At 39.0% G+C, this 20445-nt stretch overlaps 2 protein-coding genes across 7 annotated transcripts in view; one reads left to right on the top strand and one right to left on the bottom strand.

The window, feature by feature from the left end:
• LOC112297546 (transmembrane protein 14C) overlaps positions 1 to 20445 on the bottom strand; it is a 55793-nt gene that overhangs the window by 7384 nt on the left and 27964 nt on the right. The gene's annotated exons all lie outside the window — the stretch shown is intronic.
• The window catches only part of MAK (male germ cell associated kinase), an 81465-nt gene that overhangs the window by 51927 nt on the left and 9093 nt on the right, over positions 1 to 20445 (top strand). For 4 of the 6 annotated variants that reach the window (XM_045189107.2, XM_053920405.1, XM_024552393.3 and 1 more), the window contains exons 12-14: positions 14747 to 14878; positions 16744 to 16818; positions 19476 to 19595. In XM_045189107.2, coding sequence (XP_045045042.2) covers positions 14747 to 14878; positions 16744 to 16818; positions 19476 to 19595 — 327 coding nt within the window. The remainder of the gene's footprint in view (positions 1 to 14746; positions 14879 to 16743; positions 16819 to 19475; positions 19596 to 20445) is intronic. The other 2 variants (XM_045189108.2, XM_024552394.3) reach the window with 2 other exon arrangements.

Raw genomic sequence — 20445 nt, 5'->3', positions numbered from 1 at the left:
TGTTACTGTTGTGTAACATTTTGTTACAATATGATATGTTTTCACTGTTACTGACATATAGTTTTAGGCACAGATGTTGAATAAGTTGAAATAAACCTATGGAGAACTGATCAGGGCACTTAGGATACACTTCTCTGCTGATTAGTAAGAAGGAAGACACTTCCTAAGAGAAGTTAAAAGAGATTGGCATGAAGTTATCAAGGTCAGAGCTAAAAGGATAACTGGATATTTGAAGATCTAAGTGGGATAAACTCTTGCTTTGTTTCGTTTTAAATCCTTTCAGAGGAGGGGAGTCAGCTGGCATGTAGTGGGTGAGCAGCATTTTTCATGCAAAAGAAGGGGGAAAACATTCTAGGGCCCATAGGGAGCATGAGCATTCATTTCTTAATTCTGTTGATTCATTCATTTGTTTTTCTTTGCATTTTATTTTTTAATAGTTTATTTTTTATTGTATTTTTACTCATTTTTCATTCATTCACTCAGTGATAAAATAATAAGTACCTAATATGTGCCAGGTATTTACTCCTTGTTCTAGGTATTCCTATGCAGGGTGGGGCAAAAACAGACTTATAGTTAGTGTGGAAAATAATACAATAATTAATAAATAATATAACAGTGAACTCTGTGTTTTGTGTACTTACAACTGTAAACCTACTTTTGCCCCACCCTGTATTTATATAGCATATACAGTACATTGAACAAGACAGACATGGTCCCTGCTCTCTAGAAGCTTACATTCGAATAGAGAAAAAAAAAGAAAATTAGCAGATACTGGTAAATACTACTGTGAAAACAGGGAGATGAACTAGAGATGACTGCTGAGTCAAAGAGCGGGGGGTGGCAGGGGTGAGGGTCCTTGATTATCTAACATTTGAGCTGATACCAGAAAGATGAGAAGAAGTTACGTGAAGAGCTGAGAAAAGATGTTTCAGGCAGAGGGGGGAAAGGCACTTGCTTATTTGAGAAATAAAACAAAAGACTTCACATTTGGACTTTAATGGGCTTAGGAGAGAGTAGTATGAGGGGAGAGGGGGAAATCTGACAGAGTTCAGATGATATAGCACTTGGAAGGCAGGGAAAGGAACTTGGGTTTTGTTTGGAGTCAGGTGGAGGCCTTTGAGAGGACTTTAGCAGGTGAGTGAAATGTGATTTGTATATTAAAGAGACTCTATGTAAGAAGTGGATTATATGAACAATACTAGAAGGTTGGGAGGCCATTTGGGAAGCTACTGCAGTCCTCTGGGGGAAATATGATGATGATTTAGAGGGAGATGGGTTCAGATATAATATGGAAATGGGCTTGCTGATGGATGTTGGTAGAAAACAAGGGAAGAGTGAGTTTGGGGCACTGAATCTTGAGTGGATGGTGGTGCTGTGTTCTGAGATGGGAAAGACTTAGGAGGAACAGGATTGGGTGGGGAAGAGGCAGTCATTCTTACCTGGGGTCTGATACACTGAAGTTGCTTGTGAAACTCCAATGTGGAGAGGCCAAGCAAGCAGTTGGAAGGAAAGAGCCAGGAAGCCTGAAAAGGGACCCAGTTCCAAGATAAGATTGGGAGTCCCCGATGACTCCCAGACAGTATTTAAGCCATGCAATGAATAGGACTGGTGATGAAGAAAGAACCTGTAAGCTGGAACAATGGCAGCAGTAGAGGAGGAGGAGCTGAGAAAGGGAAAAGGAAGCAGCCTTTTGATGAGGGACAAACCACAACGCAGTGGTTTCCAGAGGCCAAGAGGGTGCATGTACCTGGAAGAGTTGCTTTCCCCTGAGCAGTTGGATAAGGAGGATGGAAATGTCTGATTAGATTTGACAGTGGAGAGGAGCCTGATGACCTTGAGCAGTTTCAGTCTTAAATGGGGAGAAAGATGTAGTTTGGAATATGTTGAAAACTGATGAGAAGTAAGAAATCGGTAACCAGAGACCTAGAATGGCTGAGGAGTAAGTTGAAGCAACACTAATCTCCTCCCATGACCAATGTAGTATTACAACTAAATTGTAGAGAAATCATCCTTAATAACTAATTGAACACTAGCTGTAGAGAAGCCTTATAACCAAAGGCAGGCAGAAGAAACCACTTCATTGCAATGAGACTGGAGGGTAGTGCGGAGGAGGTGTGAGGGCTGGCTGGGCTCCCATGGGGAACAATTGAAGTTCCAGAGGGATATTTCAGCAGCCAGTGGTTCCCCTGAAAAGTGTGAGGTCTAAACCCCAAGCTGGGCTCTCCAGCCTAGAGCACCAGAGCCAGAAAGGAACCCAGATAAAATCCAGCTGTGAAAAGCAGTGGGGTTTCTGTCTACCAGAAAGAGATGGCTAAAAACATAGAAAGCCTCTTAAGGGGCCAATGCCAAAAATTTCATTTGCTGCCACTTACTCTGGGCTTCACCAGAGGGAGGGCTGAGTGGACTAGATGCTTGAGGACAATCTGGGGCAGGTGTCTCTGGGGAGAGAACTTGAGGAATAACCACCAGGATCCCTGTGCTGAGTCATTCCCCATACTGCAGAAGCCATCTTTTTCAGGCAGGGCTCTCTTTTCCAGGTGGTATCAGCCTGAGGGGAAGCAATAGCCCTGCCCACAGGAATTACTCTGCCCTACTCTGTGGAGCTTAACCAGGGCTGCAGGGTACAGCTTGAGCCAATATAATTGATTAAGTTTAACACCTATGGTAGATCTGTGGGGGCTCAGATTTAGCTGACCCTCCCACAGGCTCAGTGCTGGTAAAAGCTAGCCTTGGTGTGCAGCCTGGTTCTTTCACACACAAACAGGCCCAGCATGGGGGGGGGGGGGCAACATGCTGTGAAACACCGATAGCTCCAGAAGGGTTGCCCAGGGCTACTCACATGCAGAGTCTGACAAAGGCCTGAACTATAGTCTTTGCAGATCTACCTAGTACATAGAAACAAATACAAAGAAGCAGCCAAAATGAGAAGACAAAGTAACAGAAACCAAATGAAAGAACAACAGAATTCTTCAGAAGAGCAATTGGAAATGAAATGGAGGCAAGAAATTTATCAGAGAGTTTAGAGTAATGATTATAAGGATATTCAACAGCATGAAAAAAGACACAGAAAACATAAAAAAGGACCTGTCAGAAATAAAGAATGTAATTTCTGAAATAAATAATACACTAGAAGGAATAAACAATAAGTTAATAATAGATTTGGAAAACAAGGTAGAAAAAAATAAACAGCAGCAAAAAAAAAACAATTTTAAAAAATGAAGAGAGCTTAAGAAACATTTAGACAACATAAAGCGTAACAACAATTGCATCATGGTAACATCAGATTGAGAAGAGAGCAAGCAAGGGATTGAGAACCTATTTGAAGAAATAATGACTGAAAATGTCCCTAATCTGGTGAAGGAAAAAGACATACAAGTCCAGAAATCTCAGAGTCCCAAACAAGTTGGGCGCAAAGAGGCCTACACCAAGACACATCATAATTACAGTGTCAGGGTTAAAGACAAAGCGAGAATCCTAAAAGCTGCAAGAGAAAAGCAGGTAGTTACCTAAAAGATCACACCAATTAGACTGTCATATGATTTCTCAAGAGAAATATTACAGGCCAGAAGGCATGAAATATTCAAGGTGCTGAAAAGCAAGGACCTACAACCAAGGCTACTTTACCCAGCAAGGCTATCATTTAAACTTGGAGAAAAGGAAGCTTCCCAGAATAAAAGAAGGAGAAATAAGAAGCTTCCCAGAATAGAAAAAGCTAAAGAGTTTGTTAACATTAAGCCAGTACTGCAACAAATGTTAAAAGGCTTGCTTTAAGGAGAAAAAGAGAAACAAAAAAAAGAACAAAATAGTCTTAACAATAAAAAGACACGATATACATATCTATCAATCACCTTATATGTAAATGGCTTAAATGCTCCAGCCAAAAGACATTGGGTAGCTGAATGGACAAGAAAACAAGACCCATATATATATATGCTGCCTCCAAGAGAGCCACCTCAGCTCGAAAGATACACAGACTAAAAGTAAAGGAATTGAAAAAGGTACTTTATGCTATTAGAAAGGAAAACGCTGTGGTAGCAGTACTTATATTCAACAAAATAGACTTTAAAACCAAGGCTATAGTAAGAAGCAAAGAAGGACACTGCAAAATGATAAAGGGAAGAGTTCAAAAGGTTATAACCCTTATAAACATTTGCACACCCAACACAGGAGCACCTAAATATGTAAAGCAATCTTGATGAGCATAAAGGGAGAGTTTGACAGAAATACACTTATAGTTGGAGATGTTAACATATCGTTGACTATAATGAATAGATCTTCCAGACAGAAAATCAACAAGGAGACAGTGTCCTTAAATGACACACTAGATCAAATGGATTTAATTGATATCTTTGGAGCATTTCACCTCAAATCAGCAGAATATACACACTTTCCAAGTGCACATGGGACGTTTTCTAGAATAGACCACATGTTAGGACACAGAACAAGTCTTAATAAATTCAAAAAGATTGGAATCACATCAAGGATTTTCTCTGACCACAAAGCTATGAACCTGGAAGTCAATCACAAGAAGAACACTGAAAAACACACAAAGACATGGAGGCTAAATAACATGTTATTAAACAATGAATGGGTCAACTATGAGGTCAAGGAAGAAATCACCTTGAAACAAATGAAAACAAGAACACAACAATCCAAAATCTGTGGGAAACAGGGAAAGTAATCCCAAGATGGAAATTCATATAGCATTACAGGCCTATTTCAAAAAACTAGAAAAAGCTTAAACAGTCTAACTTTACACTTGAAGGAACTTGATAAAGAAAAACAAAACCCAAAGTGAGTAAAAGGAAGTAAATAATAAAAATCAGAGCAGAAAAATGAAGTAGAGTCTTAAAAAATGATGTAAAAGATCAATGTATCCAAGAGCTTGTTCTTTGAAAAGACAAATAAGATTCATAAACCTTTAACCAGACTCATCATGAAAAAAAGAGAGAGGACCCAAATAAATAAAATCAGAAATGAAAGAAGAGAAGTAACTACTGATACCAAAGAAATACAAAGGATTGTAAGAAAATATTATGAACAAGTATATGCCATCAAATTGTGGACAACCTGGATGAAATAATTTCCTAGAAACATAGTGTCTTCCAAAACTAAATCAGGAAGAATCAGAGAATCTAAATAGATGGGTTATACCTACTGAAATTGAAGCAGTAATTAAAAACAACTCCCAAAAAACAAAAGCCCTGGACTTCACAGATGAATTTTACCAAACACTCCAGGAAGAACTAACACCCCTCCTTCTCGAACTATTTCAAGAAATTCAGCAGGAGAAAGGCTCCCAAGCTTATTTTACAAGGCCAGCATTATCCTAATTCCAAAACTAGATAAAAACAGTACAAAAAAAAAAAAAGAATATTATCGGCCAACATCCCTGATAAACATAGACACTAAAATCCCCAACAAATATTAGCAAATTGAATATACCAATACATCAAAAAGATCATATACCATAATACATGAGATTTACTCTGGGAATGCAAGGTTGATAAAACATTTGCAAATCAATAAATGGGTTCACTACATAAACAAAATGAAGGATAAATACCCCATGATCATACCAATTGATGCAGAAAAAGCTTTTGATAAAATCCAGTACCCATTTGTGACAAAAACTCTCAGAACATTGGGAATAGAGGAAACATACCTAAATGTAATAAAAGCTACATATGACAAACCCACTGCTAGCATCATACTCAACAGGCAAAAACTACAAGTGTTCCCCTTAAGATCAGGGACAAAACAGGGATGTCTGCTTTCACTTCCCTTATTTAACATCGTTCTGAACTCCTAGCCCCAGCAATTGGATGAGAAGAAGAAATAAAGCTTATCCAGTTTGGGTGGGAAAACGTAAACTGTCTTTATTTGCAGTTGGTATGATACTATACATAAAGAAACCCAAAGATTCCACCAAGAAACTACTAGAACTGATAAATGAGTTCAGCAAAGTAGCAGATTTCTGGATACAAAATTAATATCCAGAAATTAGTGGCATTTTCGTATGTCACTAATAAAAACGAAGTAACAGAAAGGAAAATCAAGAAAACAATCCCATTCACAATTGCTTCAACAAAAATAAAATACATAGGAATAAACCTAACTACAGATGTAAAAGACCTATGCTAGGGCCCTGGCTGGTGTGGCTTAGTGGATTAAGTGCCAACCTGTGAACCAAAGGGTCACCAGTTCAATTCCCAGTCAGGGCACATGCCTGGGTTGTAGGCCAGGTCTGGGGGCAGGGGGGAGGGGGATGGGGCACACATGAGAGGCAACTACACATTGAGGTTTCTCACCCTCTCTTTCTCCCTCCCTTCTCCTCTGTCTAAAACTAAATAAATAAATAAATCTTAAAAAAAAAAACCTATACTTGGAAAATTATAAGACACTGAAGAAAGAAACTGAAAAAGTTACAAATAAGTGGAAGCACATACCATATTTGTGGATAGGAAGAATTAACATCATTAAAATATCCATACTACCTAAAGCAATCTATAGATTCAGTGCAATTCCTTTCAAGATTAGAATGACATATTTCACAGAACTAGAACAGTATTTCAAAAATATATATGGAACCACAAAAGGCCCTGCATAGCAACAGTGATTCTGAGAAAGAAGAACAAAGTTGGAGGAATCACACTACCTAAAATCAAACTGTATAATGAGGCCATAGTAATCAAAACAGCATGGCATTGGCATAAAAACAGACACATAGTTCAATGGAACAGAATATAGAGCCAGTATTAAAGCCACATCTCTATTGTCAGTTAGTGTTTGACAGAGAAATTCAGGACATACAGCGGATTAAAGATAGTTTATTTAATGAATGGTGTTGGGAAAATTGGACAGATATGTGCATAAAAATGAAACTAGACCACCTTTTACACCACACACAAGAATAAATTCAAAATGGATTAAAGACTTAAATGTTAGACCTGAAACCATAAAAATTCTAGAAACAAACATAGGCCCCAAAATCTTGGATATAGCTCGTAAGAATATTTTATCGGATGTATCTCCTCAGGCAAGAGAAACAACAGAAAAAATAAATGGGACCACATCAAACTAAAAAGTTATTCCACAGCAAAGGAAATTATTGACAAAATAAAAAGATATCCACAGAATGGGAGAACATACTCACCAATTCATCTGATAAGGGGTTAATATTCAAAATTTATAAAGAACTTACAAAATTCAACAATAAATAAAACAAACAACCTAATTAAAACATGAGCAAAGAACCTGAATAGACAGTTCTTCAAAAAGGACATACAGATGGCTAATACACATATGAAAAGATGCTCAATGTCACTAATCATCAGAGAGATGCAAATTAAAACCACAATGAGAGATCATCTCAAACCTGTCAGAAGGGCTGTCATCAATAAATCAACAAACAAGTTCTGGTAAAAATGTGGAGAAAAGGGAACCCTTTTGCACTGCTGGTAGGAATGCAGATTGGTGCAGCCACTGTGGAAAGCAGTATGGAGATAACTGAAAAAAATTAAAAATGGATCTGCCTTTTGACCCAGCGATCCCACTTCCTATAAGAAGAAACCCAAAACACTTATTTGAAAGAATTATGTTCACCCTTATGTTCATTGCAGTGTTATTTGCAATTGCCAAAATATGGGAGCAGCCCAAGTATTTATCAGTAGATGAGTGGGTGAAATAACTATGGGAAATGTATACAATAGAATACTAGCTGGCTGTAAAAAAAAAAAAAAAAAAGAAGAAGGACATTTTACCCTTTGCAACAATATGGATGAAACTGGAGAACATCATGTTAAGTGAAATAAGTCTATCAGAGAAAGACAAATACTATGTGATTTCACTCATATATGGAATCTAATGAACAAACTGAACTAACAAACAAACAAGAGACAGACTCAGAGAGAGCAGGATTACCGCTAAGGACTCGGGAGGTTAGGGGGTGTGATAATTGATGAAAAAGGACTCACGGACATGGACAACAGTGTGGTAATTGCTGAGGGGAGGTGGGTAAAAGGGGACTAAATGGTAATGGAAAAAATACAATGAATGGATAAGTAAATAAATAAATAATAAATAAGACATGCAGATGCCCCAGGACATGTTACTAAGTGCAGACACTTTGGCCTCAAGGGCCTTTACTCACAGTATTTTTCTCATCAGTGTCATTTGTTTATGCTCTACCAAGAGCCAAGTATTTTGACTTGACATTTTTCACAACAATGTACTTAGTTTTTATTCTGTTGCCATTGTGAAGATGTAACAGATGAAGTTATGTGACAGTGAAAAATAAATAACTGCATAGCCATCTTTTTCAACGCCCATTGTCCAACCTCCAGGACCCTCCTATTTGCATAACATGGCTCTTGGGCACTGTGGTCCTGATGGAGGTAGTGGAGGAAATCCTAGAAAATTGCCTAGGAAGGTTAAATAATTAAAGGGAAGGTGGCAGCTTGTATGGAACTGACACACTTCTATACCCAAACAGCCAGGGGGTGACAAGAGAGTGAAAACAGGGCCTGGGTTGAAGGCTTGGCTTGAGTTGTAGAGAGAATGTTTTTAGCATTTAGAGTGAGAGAGGAAAGAGATTTTTGAAGCAGCTGCTCTGCGTAACTGTATATTTATATATCAAAATGTGTGTGTACATATATGAGATTTAATCAATAAAACTTTACTGTTATTTTTTATAGTTTTATTTACTTATTTTTAATTGCATTTTATTGTTTATGCTATTACAGTTGTCCCAGTTCCCCCCCCCCCTTTGATCTCCTTCACCCAGCACACCCCACTCCCTCAGGCAATACCCCCAACCATTATTCATTTCCATGGGTCATGTGTGTAAGTTCATTAGCTACTCATTTCCTATATTGTACTTCACATCCCCATGGCTGTTTTGTAACTACGTAATTGTACATTTTAATCCCCTCACCTCTTCACCCAGTCGCTCACACCACCTTCCCATCTGGCAATAATCAAAACACTCTCTGTATGCATGATTCTGTCTCTGTTCTTGTTTGCTGAGTTTGTTTTTTAGATTCAATTGTTGATAGATACGTATTTTTTGCCATTTTATGGTTCATAGTTTTGATCTTTTTCTTAAATAAGTCCCTTCAACATTTCACATAATAATAGTTGGGTGATGATGAACTCCTTTATTTTTTCTTGACTGGAAAGCTCTTTATCTACCCTTCAATTCTAAATCACTGATTTCCTGGGTAGAGCAATCTTGGCTGTAGTACTCTGCTTTTCATGACTTTGAATATTTCCTGCCAGTCCCTTCTAGCCTGCAGTGTTTGAGAAATCAACTGACAGTCTTATGGGAACTCCCCTGTAGGTAACTAACTTCTTTTCTTTTGTTGCTTTTAAGATTCTCTCTTTATGGCATTTTAATTATGACGTGTCTTGGAGTGGGCCTCTTTGCATCCACCTTGTTTGGGACTCTGTGCTTCCTGAACTTGCATGTGCATTTCTTTCACCAAATTAGGGAAGTTTTCTTTCATTACTTTTTCAAATAGATTTCCAATTTCTTGCTCTTTCTCTTCTCCTACTGGCACTCCCATGATGTGAATGTTGGAACACTTGAATTTGTCCCAGAGGCTACTTATACCATCCTCATTTTTGTTTGTTTGTTTTTGGGTTTGTTTTTTTTTAAACCTTTTATCTTCTTGTTGTTCTGATTGGTTTCTTTTTTTCTTCCTTATGTTCTAAATCATTGATGTGATTCTCAGCTTCATCCACTCTATGTTGTTTCCCTATAAATTGTTCTTTATTTCAATTAGTGTATCTTTCATTTCTGACTGGATCTTTTTTATGCTGTTGAGGTCCACACTAAGTTCTTTGAGCATCCTCATAACCAGTGTTTCAAACTCTGCATCTGATAGATTAATTATCTCTATTTTGTTTAGTTCTTTTTCTGGAGTTTTGATTTTTTTTTTTTTGAGGCCATGTTTCTTTATGTCCTCATTTTGGCAGCCTTCCTGTGTTCCTATGTATTGGGTAGAGCTGCTATAACTCCCTGTCTTGGTAGCATGGCCTAATGTACTAGGTGTCCTGTATGGTCCAGTGGCACAGCCTCCCTTATCACCCAAGCTGTACTCGAGGTGTGCCCTTTGTGTGGGCTGAATCATCCTTCTCTTGTAGTTGAGCCTTGGTTGCAGTTGGCAGGTCAATAGGAGGGATTTATCCAGGCCAGTCAGCTTCAAGGACTGGCTGTGACCACTGTCCATCCTCCGTGGAGGATCAGCTGTGCAAGGGCAGGGTGGTGGTGCTCCAACATGGTCTTAGCTGTACACTGGGTGCACTGGCTCTGGGGTTGCCTGGGTGGTGCTGGCCAAGGTCAGCCCCTGACTGTGTTTTTCCCAGGGCCACCCTGCCTGGACTATAAAGCAATCTGAGATGATTGCTAATTGTACTGGCCTTGGAGATTCCCAGGCAAAGCCAATCTGTGAATCTAGGCAGGCTGTTGCTAGTGCTGAGCCTGGAGCCACTTAGCAAGAGGTACAGGGGCTGGAGGTATAGTGAGGTCAACTATTTCTTGTTGGACAGGATTTATGAAGTTGTGAGGCATGAGCTAAGACCAGTCATTCACATGGAAAAGTCAAAGTTAACAGTTTGGTTTGGCCTGTAAATTGGGTGGGTCAGAGTCTCAGGGGATCTCCATGTCAGTACAAACAGTTTTAGCCAGGTTGGTGGAGTCTCAGAGAAGGCACTCATTTGCTGCCTCCGTGGCTCAGAGGGGGGAGCTCAGAAAAGGGACAGTGGCCTCTGCTACCTTTCTCTCTGGAAGAAAGCTGTTCCCCTGCTTCCACCTTGGTGCCAGACACTTCAGTTCCTCCTTGTATGCCACTGGTGCCTTTCAAGTGCACCCCAGTGCTGGAGCTCAGAGGGAGTGAGTCTGAGTAAGTCTTTGTGGGGGTTCTTTAAGGAGAACTGCTTTGGACTCCAGAAGTTTCTTCCACCAACTCAGTCCCCATTGGTTTTTGCAATCAGAAGTTACGGAGATTAATCTTCCTGGTACTGGAACCCCGGGCTGCAGGACCTGGTGTGAGGCTGGGACTTCTCATTCCTGAGATATCCCTCCCAAATTTTTACCCACCCCATGTGGATGTGAGACCAGCCTGTTCCGTGTGTCTGCCTCTACTACCAGTCTGGATGGATGTGGTTTCTTTAATTTCATATCTATTCAACTCAATTTCTGATGGTTCTGAGTGATGGTTATTGTATATTTTAGTTGTAATTTTAATGTGGTTGTGTGAGGAGGCTTGCCATGTTTACCTATGCTGCCATCTTGACCAGAAATCTCCTACTGTTATTTTTTTTTTTTAAAGAAAGAAAGAGATCATCTTATATGTAGACAACTCTTTGGTGGCATTTGGCTGTGAAGAGGAGTTTAGAAATGGAGCCACACCAGAGTGGGGGTGGCAGGGGTGGTGCTTTGGGGGCAGGTTTGCATATGGATGGGAACGATCATTTCCAGAGGGAGGAACTGATCATGGCAGAAGAGGAGGGGAATGAATGAGGGACTGAAAGGCTTAGGAACGTGAGAAGAGTTGGAGTTAAGACCATAAGAGACGGGGTGTACTTTTAAAAGGAGCAAAGATACTTGTGCATTGTAATCTCTTAGATACCAGCAGGTTTTTAAATTTTGGCGTTGAAACCATGAGGGAGTTCTGATCTGACTGCAAAAGCAGGGGTGTAAGAAAGTTTACAGAACACAGATTCATGGGAGGCACTTTTTCCTGCCCTTTTTTTGTGTGTGTTGGTAAGCAAATTAGTATATTTCTTTTAGCTATAGAAGTGAGCTCTCTGGTGGTGGGAAAGGCTACAGTAAATTTTTCTCAGAAGATAAATGAATCCAAAGCACCCCATTTTCATGCTTTTGCCCCCTAATGTGGTTCAGGAACATATTTCAAGGTATCTGAGATTTATCTGATTATTTACTTTTTAACCAGAAAGATCTGACAAGTTCTGAAAACTACTTTTAGCTGTAATTGAGATTTAAGAATTAGACTCAAAATTAGAAAGAATTGTTTGAATCTATACTTGAGCCTTTCTGTTACTCTACTGGCATTTTTTATCTTGAAGATGGACCCTCTAGGGCTGGGTGAAATTTGGAAATAGAATTGAGCTCAGTTTAGTCACTTGGACAAACATTTATTGAGCACGTAATGTGAGCCAGCAGCTTTAGAAGATAGAGACCCAAATAAGAAGTGATCCTTCTCATCTGTGCTCCTAAGTTGTTTTTATAGTGGAATATCTTCAGGAGTAAAAATTTAAAAATCTCTCTGGTGACCTTCTTTTTGTACTATAACTCCAAGTATAGAAGGTCTTATTAAGCATCAATCTCTAGGGTCAGGGGAGCTCTGGAAGTGCACCATCTAATCTTAGGGCAGCACGACATGACGCTACAAGGATTGGCAGGCCTGTGACACTAGCCTTCAGTGAGAGACATGCAAGAGTCGGTGGTTGGCCAGCTACTGTCCGACTGTACGGAGCAAGACTTTGAGATTCTGTTTTCTGTTACTGACAATGGGACTGCAGTCATCAGCTCACCCTGTAAGCCTTAGGTACTTATTTTTTTTGCAAGGCAGTTGCAAATAGAGCATGCGTGGAAGAATTAACATCTCTCAGTGATGCCCTGTGGTCACTCATGTGGCCTCCACAACGAGGACTCTCCAGCCTGCTGCCACCATGCTGACAGGAAGATCAGCACACTCCACAGCACTCTTGAACCCTGGTCTGTGGATCCTTCCCAAGTCCCTTTGTCACTTAATGTCTTCCTTCCACCCTGCGTACTCAGTGTCCTGTATCATTCCTATACCTATCACCACTACTCATTTAAAACTTCTTAACATGACCCACAAATTCCCGTGACCTGACCCCTGAGCCCTCTCCAGCCTCCTTTTGTGCTGCACCCTGTGCTCGCTCCGTGCGGATTGAGCCTCTCTGGGTCCTGGCCTGTCGCAGGTTCACAGGTCCGGTGCGGCACTGCTGCCTCTCCCAGGAGCTTACTCCCCACCCCTACTGGCTTCTAATCATGGTTCACATTTCAGCTGGAAATTACTGTCTTTGAAGAAAGACAAGCTTAGTTGCTTCTGTTATTTGCCCCTTCAGCACCAAATTCTTCTAAACAATCTGTACACTGCTAATTATTTACCTAATGATTATAACTACTAATGTCTCCCTTCTCATTGTAGCCAAAAGGGAGAAACTGTTCAATTTTGTTCACCACTTTTTCTCCTGTGCCACACACACTGCCTGACACATGGCATGTGCTCGGTAAATACGTGCTGACTTTTGAATCTCCTTTGAGGTGAGGCGTGAGAGAGTCTTACTTTCTGCTTCCCTCTAATACAGTGCTTGGTATATAGAAGGTGCCCAGTAAAAACTTATAAATTAATACATAAATGATTTAAAATTCCAGATTATATTTATTTTCAAAAAAAAATCTTAAAAACATAAAATTAAAGCAATTATCTTCAGTAATGTATATACTTACTTTAAAAAAGGGATATCGCAAGGCTAACTACATTAACAAAACAATTTAAATATTCAGGGCCCATTTTTTTGTTGTTGTTGAACTGTATTTATGAAAACTGTTCACTTAAAGAGAGTTTTGGTTTTTCCCCCTACCTTGTACTTTGCTTTTGGATAAAGACTTTTTTATTGTAAAAATGTTTTTAGTATGAGTAATTGCTAGCTAGTACATTTTCTTTATTGTCAGGTAATAGACTATTAAAATTCTATTTGTAGGTGTTCTATTAAAAACCAAAATCCATAAGGAGCTTATATATCCTATAAGAAATGGAAATTATTTATCTCATGGAGTATTTCCTTAGAAAACCGATGGCAGATAATCTTGAAGCTCGGTACTGAATCTTGTTTCTGACTGTAAAACAAGGATATTAATAGGTATCTGTTAAATGTGAAAGCCTGCTGAGGAACTCCCTCTTTGAAAAGCAGAAGTTCATACTACCTGGAAACAGCCGCTGACTCCCTACATTAATGGTAGCTAGAGAACACGTGGCCTGGATGATCCAGAGGCTTAGACTGTGATGTCTCTAGCACCTTGTAAGTTGAATCCAATTTAATTGTCAGTAAAAAGTAAGCAAGTCAGGAAAATTTCAAATCTTTTAAAAGTAGTTAAAAACACTACTTTGACCACTAGCACCAAAGTCCAAAGTTGATTCCACATCTTAGATTTCAGAAAATGATAAAAATCTAACTGTTTAGATTTTACTGTGTCTAATACACAAACAGGCTTCACAGATAGTCTTTATGCATCTACTTCTGAACTTCTCAGGCTCCCCGAGTTCTTGGTCACAGGTCTGTTTTCCCGGCTGCACTAAGTGTTCCTCAAGGGCCCAGCATGGAGTACACACTCAAAATAAGTGAATGACTTGGAAATATCTTCTTGAAAAAAGTTTTTGTTCCACCTTAATTTTTACCAGACACTTAGCAAGACATATCCAATGTTCAATTATTACTTCTGTTAGAGAAACTATCTTATGTGTATAAAATATACTGGGAAGAGTTTAGGTTAATGTGCTTAGGACTTAGGAGCACATTAGGGTTCATAAAAAAGCAAGTATTTGCTACACTGTAACCAAAAGTTATTTCCATTCTCCTCCCTCAAGTTATTCCTAATCTTCGTTTGAATGTGTAATAAATATGTTTTTCCTTCAAGTTTATGATCACAAAGTTCAAGTGAACTTTGAAATGACTGTTTTGTTCTTCCAAGGTGTAAATCCTAAGAACGTGTCCTTGATAGCCAGTGGAAAGGATATGAACCGGTATACTTGGAATAATCAGTTATTTCCTAAGTCATTGGGACCCATTGGTGCAGAACTTGCCTTCAAAAGGCGTAATGCAGGTAAAGCAAGAGTACATTTAAAGTATAAATTTTCATTGTTTTTCTTCTGCAGATTTTTACTTGTAAATATATTGCAGCTGCCTCCTCCCAACCAAGATAACCCTGGGGGAGCACAAAGGTTTTCCAGCTGGTACTTGAGCACAGATAGTTTTAAGGGAGTCGTGTGCCAGATCACAACTTCCATGTGGATTGTTTCCTAACATGAATCTGCCTGAACAAGAGTTTCTGTTCTCCTACCTTACAAAAGAAAAGAAGACTTCTCACTGTTTACCATGGTGTGTTTCCTATTTCCCCGAAGTGTAAAAATACCTGGGTTGCCTATGAAAGGGACAGTTTTATTATTGTGGTGTCAGTATTGAGAAAGTGCTTGGGGAACAAATCCTTGTTAAGTCAAGTGGTTTCCAGTTCTTAGCTTTCAAAAAAATCGAAGGAGAAACTAAGTGCGTTGTTAGCTGACAGATAATTAAAAATCACTTTTTGTGAGCTCACTATATGATTTTTGGTCTGTAACTTCTCATACAATGCAAAGACTACAGTGATAAAGCTGTTACAAAACACTTCATTCCTAACTTCTTGTTGACATTGACAAGGTTCTTCCATCTTTAAAAGTGAAAAAAAAAAGCAATAGAATTGATGTTGAACACTGTCTGGTTTTAGCGGTAAGTAATATCATTTGTGGTTACATGAGCTACTTGAAAAAGGTCCCATCTTTCTCATTAATAGATGAATTCCTCCCCAAATAACTTTTCATATGTAATCAAAATTTAGATACTCATTTTTTTGATTAATTATATAAAATGAATCATTATAATTATAAATAACTTAATCCAGAAGAGTATTTTAATATGCTTATGTTACAAGAAATTTTTTTAAGGTTTCAATTTATGCATTTTGAGTGGTCACTTTAAAGAGTTTTAAGCCTAAAATTATTATTTGGGAATTAAGTTATGAATGAAAGTAAAACTCTAGAGAGAAAAGGGACTGTTGTGAAATTTCGAACTGTTAAAAATAAAACCTATTCATGTGTTTCTTAGGTTAATATTAGTAGACATAAAATCAGTACGGCCCTGGCCAGGCACTCAGTTGGTGAGAGCTTCATTCTGATTCACCAAGGCCAAGGGTGCGGGTTTGATCTCTGGTCAGGGCACATAAGAAAACAACCAATGAATGTGTAAATAAGTGGAACAACTAATTGATGTTTCTCTCTCGCTCTCCTTTCCTCTCTCTCTCTAAAATTAGTAAATAAAAATTTTAAATAAAAAATCACTATGGTATTTAGACTCCATTGGTTGTATTTAAAGAGATGTAGTAGTTTTATTTTTAAATGTCTATAATTACAATATGCCAGAAATCTTTTGGAACTGTAAAACTTATGATGAAAAATTTTAGATATCAGCTTAAAATATATGAAGAAGTAAAGAGTTTTTTTTTTTTTTAAGTAGGTAGTTTTAAATCAAAAACATTTGAGGATTTCTCTCTAGCAATGGAGTCGTTGTGAGGTGACATCTACACACTTTGGGGCATTTTGCAGGTTTCCCAGACACGTCGAAGACTCAACTTACCCGTTTAAATGAGTGCAGAGATATCAAACACTGCAGCACTTGAATTTACTTACTTTTCCCCAGTTTTTTAAAAATAATATTTACTGAACCAACTGATGAATAATTTTAAATGGTAGCACTACAACTTTGAGTCTCGGGTAATGGAAGATTGGAACCAAATGAAAGCTGCGAGAACATGAGAAGTTTTTTTCATATAAAGAGTTCTTTCTGGATCTTTTCACTAATCATCTAATCCATTTTTCTCTGCTTTTCTTAAAATATTCTCCCTATTATTCTTTCTTTCCCATCTGCCTTCTCTTTAAGAAGAAAGCATAATTAAACCAGTTGAAAAACTATCATGCAATGAAAGTTTTCCCGAAAAATTAGAGGACCCACAAGGTAATTTCTGGGCATTATAGATGAGTACAACTTGTTCTTTGAATCTCTTGTTCAATTTTCTTCTCAACATTTACCCCAAATCTTGTCATAAAAGGCCATTATGAAGGCCAAGGTCTCCTGCTTTTAGGAGTCAGACCAGGTCCAGGAGAAGGAGACACATTCCACATCAAGAACATCTTCCTTTAGTAGTTGGCATTTTAAGACTAATCTGTGCTTGTCTTCTTAAATTAATAATGACAATTATACAAATCAAGTAAATCTATTGAAAAGTTTATTTTCTAATTTTGTAATAGATATTCCTGGAATTTTTTCAAGTTCTGAAACTTATTTCTTAAGCATTAACAATCATTTAAAAGCAAAAGATACCCAGGTTAATAGAAATGGTGGATTTCCTAGAGAGTTGGTGTTGGGACTGTTGGCTCCAACCAGAAAATTTGCAGCTCACAAGGCACTTCAAATGACAAGCCAAAACAATTTAAGAAGACTTCGTTTTCTGTACATTTTGTCTTAGCAGCTTCTTTCTCCAATAGGCAGCAGCCTCCTAGAACTGTTCAGTGCATGGCTTTTAGAGTCCGGCGTACCCCATTCTGCTACTCACTAGCCTTGTGACTTTGGACGAGTTATGTAGTCTCCCTGAGTTAAGTCAATTTTCCCATCTGTAAAATGGAGGGAATCGTATTTACCTAGGTAGTATTATATAACCATTCCTAGGGTTTTTGTCAAACACTAAGCATTGAATAAGTGTTTGTTCTGATGATGAGGATGAGAATGAGGGAGATGGTCTGAAATTGCTATTGAATGTGGTCATTGCCTTGAACTTCCTTTCAAAAAGTCTTTCGAAGGACTGATTTGTGGTTTAAAATGAGTATTGGAGGGAAAGGAAAGGTCAAAATAGGCAGCTGCGCTTATGCAAAATTCAGCAATGTTAAAAAATTGTATACACTGATAACATATTTACTGTGCAAAATCCATTAAAGTCTGATAGGTAATATTGTTGTTTGACATTCGTTGGTTCAAGAGCAAACACTTATCGACAGCCTGCTGCGCATAGTACCGTGACAGACATCAGGGACACAGAAGGTCAGAGTCCATACTTGGGAACAAATAACTTCATGTAAAAAATGCTTCGGTGGTAGCTACCAAATGAACAGGTCTTCGAAGCCACCAAAGCTCTCAGCGCTGTCTCACCTTTTCTGTGACAGGCTTGTCTCCTTTCTGGCATAGTTAGGCTCCTTGAAAGAGCAGTTGTATTTATTTTTCATCATATTTCCAGGTTGCTCAACTCGCTGTGGTTTATCCCCAGACTATTGAAACAGCTCCTGCAAAGTCCTGAAGTTATCCTAGTGGCCAGACCCAATGGGCAGTGCCAGTCCCTCAGCCTCTGTGCCTCGCTTATTATTCCTTCTGTCTTCACACACTGTATTCTCTTGAATTTTCAGACCCGACCATCTGAAGGGAAGAACATCTTGAATGTTCTTCCTACCAAGTTCCTTTCTATTCTCTCTGCCCCACTTGGTCTGTTCATTTCCCTTAATGCTGGTGTTCCCTGGAGTTCTATTCCCTCTGAGATCACTCCTCCAAAGCCACAGCTCCATAAGCACCATACTTGATCATTGCAAGTCTCCCAGCCTGCTCCACCTCTGTGACATGAATAACCCACAGGCACAGTATCTTCCCCCAAACCTGAGTCTCCTCATATTGTTGTTGGTAATCACCTAAACATCAAACATACAGGGTCCAGCAGAAGTGAGGCCTGCTTGTGTGTGGTCGGTAGGGTAATAATATGGGTGTAATAATTTATAGTTTTAATTTGAACATTTCACCTAAAATGTCATATGGTGTATGTGAGTGTGATATTGTTATGTTATGGAATTACATTCTCATGATTTTGTAATAAAAAATTTTGCCATTAAAACGGGGCGTTATTTGTGCCGGACCCTGTATATCTTTTTCCCTATCCCTCCTGCCCCATGTACCCTCTCAGTTCCCCTCTTCTCCATCCCCTCTATGACTCTGTTAGTTCAGACCTTTATAATCTCATTTCAGCTCTAGCAGTGAGTGACCTGACTGGTCTCCTGCCTTAGATTTTCCCCTTTCTCTCCACCCCTAGATTGCCCCTAGATTGGTCATTCACTGATAGCGATGCAGATGATGATAAGGAAGGTGACAGCTGACACTTGCTGAACACCAGATTCTGTGCCAAGTGCTTTGCATACATCTCCTTCAGTCCCTACAACAACCCTGTGAGAACAGGTGCACTTTACCATGATTTTACAGAATGCAGACAAGCACAGAGAGCACCCATCTCTGCGATGGAGCTTCCTGGCAGGAAATACCCCCCTGTTAGGAACTGGAGTCATAAAAAACTGCAGTATGTTCAGGGAGAACTCAGCCTTGCAATTCAGATTCTAGCTCAGTCACTCACTGTGAGGACTTAGGCAAGTTCTAAGAGCCACAAGGTGTGAATAACAACATGCATCTACAAGGGTTGTTATATGGACTGAAAGGAAGATCTGTTAAACCATAGTGCTGTGCCTGAAATATAGTAGCTGCTCAAAACGTAGAATTTAGAATTAGTAGGGGTAAAATTCAATGTTACCGTCTGGTGCTTTAAAATATTCGCCTTCTGACAATGAAACTATTTGATATGTCACTAGGAAATCTTGGAAGTTATGCTACTTACAATCCGTCAGGATATATTCCTTCCTTTCTCAAAAAAGAAGTGGGGTCAGCTGGCCAGAGGATCCACTTAGCACCTCTCGGTGCAGCAGCTTCAGGTAAGAACAATTTTAGATACAGTTTTTGGGAATTATGATCAGAAAGGAGCGTTTTAAGGTTTCTACAGTCACTTTTCCCCCGTGAACTTAAATTAGTCTCACATTATTGACAGCAGTTCTAATTGGTTTTGGAAAAATGTCCTGGTTTCCTTCCAGAGCTGTGGTTTGAAAGTCCAATAATTGTAAGAGCTACCTCTAATTAAGTGGTGACTCTGCCAGATACACACTCAATGCTCACAATGGCCTGATGAGGCAGACCTGGTTTACAGAGGAGGGAACTGACATTAAGTAATTTACCTGGGGTCGCACAGCTAGTAGATGGTGGAGCTGCAATGGAAACTCACGTCTGTCTAACTCCACAGTGTGCTGTGCTGCGTACATCATGAGACATGGGAAGAAGCATTTTTTCAGAGCTTCCTGCCCACTAACTGGCATAGAGTTAAAGCTTAAAAATGTCGAGACTGTGTGATGTATAAGTTAACCGGACATTCCTCTGCGGTTCCATTTTAGAGTATAGAACAACTGTGGCATAACTTGCATTGGCTTTTGCTTTGCCGGTGGTGAAAGGGTTTACTCCTTCACCCTCCAGTGTTATGACTGACCAGGTCACCTGTTCTGCACTGGCGAGGCATATGACAGCCACATTCCGGGGTACATTCTTGAAACTGAGGGTGATGATTTTGTACTTGAGCTGACCAGATTTGACAATGAATGTTCTCTAAATTTTTGTAATCTAAAATAGGCACCCTCATTAAAGCATCTAAAATAGCCATTAAGGCAGATAATCAGAAGTTTGATAAGATAACTAGTTGTAGTTTTAACTTAAAACTTGACTCCAAAAGTATTCTCA

This window comes from Desmodus rotundus, chromosome 3, assembly GCF_022682495.2.
Source record: "Desmodus rotundus isolate HL8 chromosome 3, HLdesRot8A.1, whole genome shotgun sequence".
Lineage (NCBI taxonomy): Eukaryota > Metazoa > Chordata > Mammalia > Chiroptera > Phyllostomidae > Desmodus > Desmodus rotundus.
The sequence above is the reverse complement of the archived record's forward strand: the minus strand, read 5'-3'. Positions and strand labels throughout refer to the sequence as shown.